The sequence below is a fragment of the Anoplophora glabripennis genome, unplaced genomic scaffold (genome assembly GCF_000390285.2).
Source record: "Anoplophora glabripennis isolate ALB-LARVAE unplaced genomic scaffold, Agla_2.0 scaffold887, whole genome shotgun sequence".
Lineage (NCBI taxonomy): Eukaryota > Metazoa > Arthropoda > Insecta > Coleoptera > Cerambycidae > Anoplophora > Anoplophora glabripennis.
The window spans coordinates 61250-69003 of record NW_019416974.1 but is presented as its reverse complement, the minus strand read 5'-3'; the positions used below and the strand labels follow the sequence as shown (position 1 = coordinate 69003).

Here is a 7754-nt window from a genome sequence, read left to right as displayed (position 1 = left end):
AACATTACGTCAAATATGTCAAACAAAATCGAGATTTTAGTACTTTTAGGTTAGGATATCTCGAAAACCAAAGCCAATTGAGTTTGGACCTCGGATTCGAATTCAACGCACTAAAAATATATTCGTGTTGTTGGGTTTAAATCTTGTCGGCATGTGTTATTGTTTATCTTATTTATTTGTAATGACTGATTAAACTTAAAATATAATATATTTTTATAGTATGAATTCCATTTGCTGTATTTTTTTTGTAGTACGAAATTGTTAACATTTTTGAGAAAAATAAGTTTTATTTCACAGAAGAATTATTGTGATATAAATATGTACACACTAAATAAAGCATTATTATGCACTTAACAAAATAATTGTAACAGCAGAATTCTATTAAAAACAAAAAGAAAATAAGTAAGTAAATTAGAATTTACTGAAATAAAAGAAAGTCATGTTACTGAATATTTATTAACAAAACTTCTCCGCAGTGTCCAACAACAATACAAATTTAAATATAAAAAATTGTATCATCTCATAATTATACAAACTTTTAGTTCATCAAAATAGTCTTTCTTTTCCAAACTTCCAGTGGGTAGTTAGTTGCTTCTTCAATGTGCAGAAATTTCTACGATTTCGGATCTTAAAAGAAATAAAATATACGTAAGTTAGTATTCGCTATTATATATAAAAATATTCATCTGTAGACATAATCACAAGGTGGTAAGGTCTTGCAAGGTTCGTAGTCGTGAGGCTTCACTTTTTTGTCGCAGAAATGATCTGGTAGCGCCATCTCGTGGAAGTCGACGCACATCACGCTTCGGTGTTTCATCGGCTTCTTCCCCTGGAAAATGATAAAGAGAAATTTTCATTGTGGGAAACGTAGTTTGTCAGATTTGTCGTAGATGGCGCATGGGGCCAGTTTCTCGTTATAATAACTTTTAAAAACTATAATCATTCGACAATATATTTAAAAGAAACATACAGGGTGTTGCATCACGAGACGGACATGGCTTAATGGGAGATAGAGGACATCTAGGGTAATTAGGATCGCCTATAGAAATAGCTCCTTGGCCATTCTTTATTGAGATACAGGGTGATTTATGATTTTAGGTCAAAACTGCTTTATGTCATAACTTTGGTAGGGAATGGAATAATGGGTTCATATTTGGTAGGGTTATTGCACTCACGATACTTCATGTGTGCATGTATGGCAGCAAAAAATCCAGGTCCGAAAATTGTTAATTTTTTGTGCAAGTCTAGAAAACAACACTCTGTATGTATTTTTTTGAAATTCCGGTACGATATTCGGAAGGAGCATAAAAAAGTGATCTTAAAGACGTGTTTCTTTTTCTTGTTACACTTTGGTGGTTACTTAAATAAGCTATTGAATATAGGAGACTACGACTTCTAAAACTAAATTACGTAAAGGACACATGATAAAAATAGTTTTGCAACTAAAATTAGCGAAGGCTTAATTGAGGGTAGATGTTATAAATAAGCATGCATATTTTAAACCTCATTTTCTTTAAATAATATGTATTCCAGGTCCGGACTGCAAAATTTTTATTTTTTTGTAACTAGAAAACATCGCCCCGTATGTATTTTTTTGATATTCCCATACGATTATCGAAAAGAAGAATGGCAGAACTAATTCTTCTTGTGCTAGTTTTTGGATTTTGTTGAACTAAATTTAAAATATTGTTCTGTTCTTGAGCATCTTGATGTAGGTAAATTACGCTCCACATTTTTTGGAGTTGGAAACCTCCCGTGTTGTCTTGAGTACAGGAAGACTTTACTAAAAGTTTTATAATTAGGATGCCGACGACCAGAAAAACGTTGCTGATATTCCCTTTGTGCTGCCCTACTATTCCCATTGCAAAACCCATAGATAGTATTCATCTATGGCAGCATATTCTTCGTTTGAAAATAATTGCGGCATATTTAAATTACAAAATTTAAAGTATTAAATGCAAGTTATTGAATACACAATAACACCAGTAAAAAGTTTGTTGTCAAACAATTCACTATTTAATTGTCTGTCACTTTGAGTAGGCCTACTATAATTAATTTACATCAAGATGTTCAAAAAGAGAATAATATTTTAGAACTTTAAAATTCAACAGAATGCAAGGTCTAACATAAGTTCGACTATTAATATTTCTCAATGGAATGTATGGAAAACATTGAAAATGAAACAGTATTATTCATACAACATTCACTCATGGCTTTTTCGCGTTGATTACCTAACCACCGTCCGGTCATTTACAGAACTTATTTATTAATGAGTTGTAATTTACAAAAGATGGGGTAAATAAATAACTCAAGAAACGACTATAAATGGGCACATCAATGCCCATCTGCAAACGCTTATGTAGTTCACAGTACAGATTTACTGTAACTGTTTGGGTAGATCTACATGAATGGCAATCGAAATCTACGGATTATAATTTATATTTTGTCATGTGTTTTTATCATGCGTATTTAAATAATCAACAAAGTGTAACAAGAAAAAGAGACATGTCGCTGATATTATTTTTTATGTTCTTTTCGATAATCGTATGGGAATACCAAAAAATACATACGGGGCGATGTTTTCTAGTTACAAAAAAATAAAAATTTTGCAGTCCGGACCTGGAATACATATTATTTAATGAAAATGAGGTTTAAAATATGCATGCTTATTTATAACATCTACCCTCAATTAAGCCTTCGCTAATTTTTTGCATGTGTCCTTTACGTAATTTAGTTTTTGAAGTCGTAGTCTCCTATATTCAATAGCTTATTTAAATAACCACCAAAGTGTAACAAAAAAAAGAAACACGTCTTTTAGATCACTTTGTATGCTCTTTCCGAATATCGTATCGGAATTACAAAAAAATACATACAGAGTGTTGTTTTCTAGACTTGCACAAAAAATTTAAAATTTTTTGCAGTCCGGACCTGGATTTTTTTGCTGTCATACATGCACACATGAAGTATCGTGAGTGCAATAACCCTACCAAATATGAACCCATTATTCTATTCCCTGCCAAAGTTATGACATAAAGCAGTTTTGACCAAAAATCATAAATCACCCTGTATCTCAATAAAGAATGGCCAAGGAGCTATTTCTATAGGCGACCTAGTTACCCTAGATTCCTCTATCTCCCATTAAACCATGTCCCTCTCGTGATGCAACACCCTGTATATTAACAAAATTAGATTTGGTTAAAATAATTAACATTGTGGTTTTCAACAAAGTTCTGGTGATTTTGTGGTATTTGCTATCTAAAATACTATTTAATGTATATAGGGTACTCTGAAATAGGTGTCTGAAAAAGCATCAATAAAGTGATGTTCTGAATCAATTCAGACGAGATTCTTTTAAGAAATATTGCTTAATATGAAAAACAGAAACATGTTGTCTCACGGAAATGTCTATAAACCTTCGTTCTTTTTCATGTAAAATAAGTAAAAAAGTAGTTTATATAGAAATGTATCGTTCCCGAGAAATATTTCAAGAACATATAAAAACGGATTTACAAAGTTTATCACAGTAATATATACGTTTATACGTTTAGTGCCTACAGAACCATGCCATAATAAGTCTGCGTTTCAGTGACCAGTGACGTAGATATAAGTTCATTTTCAGACTTACGTTTTGGAAAAAATATGTTATTATTAAAATTTCCTCCTTTTTTACATTAAAGTGCATTAACGTAAAGTCTAACTAAATTTGAATGAGGCTGAAAAAATAGTAACATATATGCATAACATATAACATATAAATTAAATAAAAAGATATAAACATGAGTTTACGTTGCTATATATACGAACTAACTTAAATGGGTTGGGTTGCGTAATCAGGGGAGCAATATTATACCTCTAAAAAATCAAGGCTAACATGATTAGTTTTCGAAATATTTGAAAAAAACTTAAATTTTCGTTTTTGTTTCATTTCAGCTTTGCTTGAGGTGATATTGCAAAAAGAAGAATACTTTCTCATGGCAACTTCTTATCCTCTATCGAATAGCATAATCAATTTTTATATGTAACATTTCGTCTTTCCAGGACCATCATCAACTTCATTTTTTTAAATACGTCCCTAGAAACTTTATAACATTTCTTTGCAAGCCTTCATGGCCCGAACCAGATTCAGACGTTTTGTCTGGAAAAATTCATCTTCACTGCATTCGTTCCAAATTTATCTAAATTTTTTATTTAGATTTCTATGTTTATTTAATTATCGTCCGCTCTAACTATTACCATCACGCGTTACAATAAAACATTATTAGAGTTTTAATGCCGTGCCCATAGATATTTCTAGGCTTCTCGAGTGCTCAAAATTCAAGCAAATTCCGATCTAATTTTTTCCAGGATATTCATACAAATACATCTGACATTTCACTGTTGCGGTTACAGTATAATAAATTCCGATAATATTACGTTGATCTTCATTTTTAACACTTGCCAAAACGTAAATACTTTTGAACATTTACATTTGAGATTTTAGTTATTCATATTATGCATTTTTAAGAATTCATTTAAAATTATAATAATGTTTTAATTTTGACGCAACAACTTATCGAGTTATGTATGACCAGGTGATGGTAATAGTTTAAATAACTAGGTGGATTTCACAGGGTCTAACGACATTTAGAGTGTACGATAATTGAATAAACATACAAATCTAAATAAAAAAAATTAGATAAATTTGAAACGAGTACACTGAAGATGAATTTTTCGAGACAAAATGTCTGAATCTGGTTCAGAAAAAAGCAGCAAATTCTCTGCATGTTCTTGAAATTACTTTGTCCATAAATAACTAACACATTAAAATAATCCTCATTAGTATTATTTAAACGATCCCTAGGCAACGATTTAAATTTTCGGTAAAAACTATTACAGACGTAACAATAATTTGACAACTAACTTGACAAATATCAAGTTATTTTAATTGTTTTTGGAGTATTTCTGGTCATGGGCAATTTGACAACAGGTCTGCTACGAGAAAAATTCTCCAAGAAATAGAAAATTGCAAATACATATATCTCTAAAAGTAGTAACGGCAACCCTAACAATGCTTATATGGCTTGAAAGAAAATTTCAATTTGCACACGGCAGAGTAAAAAAATATAGGGTGTTTCATTTAATTTTACAAAGTTATAGATGTTTGAAGTTATCAAAATGTAACAGCAAAAATGAAACACCTAGTATTAAATGTTTTAATTTGTTGGTATACCATAATGTAGTGTTACTTATGCTCTTTGCAAGTGCCAAAAATCCACTTCACATCACGCTCCTGAAAAGAGTTACGAGCATCTCCGCGAACCCTTGCTCCTGCCAAATTTTTTCTTTAAAAATTAATATCTCAAATTCTATAACATCTAGGTATATGGAATACTTAATAAAGTGACCCTCAAATTTCACGTAGAATTCGAAAATGCAATATCGACTCCTGGTATAACCTGGAGTGCTGGAGAGTTCTAGATATTTTAGTTGTGTTTACCCCAGGGACATTGCCATGTTGCCAAATTTTCAAATTTTTCCGGGATGTACTTTACTGTATATGTAATCTGATGATCGATAATTTTGAAAACCGATATTAGCCTTTAAGTCTTCTGTTTTTCCTGTTTTTACTTAATATGTTTTTGAAAAGTCGATTTATTCGACTTTTTTGTGGAATAATAATAATACTTAATGGTAGAAGTATATGAGTTATACCAAAAATTATTTAGGAAGGGACATAAATATCTCATTTTTCAAACAGCCATGATTTTTCAATGCACCGTTCACACCTTCGCACTAACTTATTACATCGGAAGGAATGGTTTATTTTGGTATATTCCCTAAATATTTGGTCCTTAAAGTTTGTCATCGTCAAAGATTTAAATAGTTCGACTATTTCTTAAATGAAATGTTGTGAGTATGCTGTTACTTTTGAAATGACATCATCTACAGGAAATTATTTTCAGGGTCCTTTGAATTTCAGTTTCAATTAACAGATAAGATACTTCTTGTGTAAAAATGTTTTTTATACATAATTTGGAGCTAATAGTTAGTAAATACTTTTAAGAAATAACCAAGTTAAAAGACTTCAAAGCATAACACATTTTCTTAAATCTGTAATAATTACTTAAGTATGTGAATATTTTAATATTTATTTGAATTAAGTAAATATCTTAAGACCCAGCTGGACACCTACCCTTAAATTAGTTAAGATAAAACGATTCTCTTTATCTAACACCATACTCTATAAATGGAAATCTTCCTAGGGTATACTCGTTGCCGAATATTTTAAATTTATGTTTTTTAAATGTAGGAAATTGATAGAAAAACTGTAAACCCATTTTAATCCAAATGGAATCTAGAAAAACAATTAATTTCTGAATAAAATCAAACATTATAGTTAATCTTTTTGTGTTGTATTTAATTGCAGAGCAACAATTCACAAAATATATGTTTTTAAATTTAAAGCAGAAATAAAATACTTTTTTTTAGTTCATTAGCTAGTATTAATAATAAAATAGCTCATGTCAAGTGTTTACTTTTATATCTATTTAATATTTACAAATATTTATTGTTTTTTGTGCATATGGCGATTGATTTGCCCGCACCAGAAATAATAAAAATTAATAACTTTGAAGTTCCAATTTTTTCACATTCACAGTTTCAACTTTTGTCACGGATACGACAATTACTCCAAACAAATACAGTTCGAAATAAGTATCTCCTTCTTGATTAAAATGTTGTAATAAATATTGCCATAAATATAAACTCCAGGTTACCGATTCAATTAAATGGTAATTTCCAGACAAATTATTGAGATAAATTACAGGCGGTTGAAATTGTTTTCGGATATACCTGACTGCTATTAATCATTGGGAACTTTAATAACTTTTGATTATATTTAATTGAATTGTACGCAACTGCTTTATTGCCTCACCATTTCGATGATTAAAAACTTCTCCGGGGGATTATCGGTGGGGGACCGAAACTCATTACTAATACTGTAATTAATAACATTATTTTTAACTCGGATTTATGTCCCAGTTATTGAGATCTCTAGTTTGAAATTTCTCTTCATGGATGGGGAGGCCCCAACCAGTTCAAAACAAAGTTTGTCGATCGGCGGTTGAATTTTGGGGATGAGTCGTTTTCAAATTCAAGGTAGTTCTGACCCTCGTATTGATTTAAATTATCTCGATTCTTTAGGATTTCACGTGCTTTACTGTAGACTATTGGGTAAAAGCTTCTCTCTCATAAAGATTCTGATATTAATTAAATCTACCGTGTGTCGTCTATCCGGACCTGTGATCCGCAGCTGCCATTTTCTTCAACGTTATTACTATTCAAGTGACACTTGTGTTCCTTTAACCCCGTACTGATATGTCTTCTCGTTTATCTAATGTACACATAATGCTGACACACCTAGGCCTTGGAGCAGATAGTTCTTCTAGTTTTCTATCTTTCTTCAGCTATTATAGATAGCAATAATATCGTGTTTCTTCAACATGTGCTCTATATTGTCAGTATATCTTTTTATAGGGCACGTAAAGTAATTCAAATTTTGGTATAAGACATCTTGACTTACTATGCAATATGTCTGGTGCTAGATATTGGATCGTTGTCAATGACATCTGCATTTTCCTGTAGGTGTCCTGATTAAGTTATAATGTCATTAATTTAAACCACGTAAAAATTTTTACTCAATCTTTCAAAAGGTAGCAAATTGTCCGTTAACTCCCGCTAATTCGGCGCACTGATGGGCATCATAATTTCTGACC

General features: G+C 31.1%; 1 protein-coding gene across 1 annotated transcript in view; it reads right to left on the bottom strand.

Moving 5' to 3' along the window:
* Positions 1-442: 442 nt before the first annotated feature.
* LOC108914617 (A disintegrin and metalloproteinase with thrombospondin motifs 7-like) overlaps positions 443-7754 on the bottom strand; it is a 32127-nt gene continuing 24815 nt past the window's right edge. The window contains exon 5 of the mRNA XM_018720463.1: positions 443-829. Within this exon, the coding sequence (XP_018575979.1) occupies positions 683-829 (147 nt within the window). The 3' untranslated portion in view covers positions 443-682. The remainder of the gene's footprint in view (positions 830-7754) is intronic.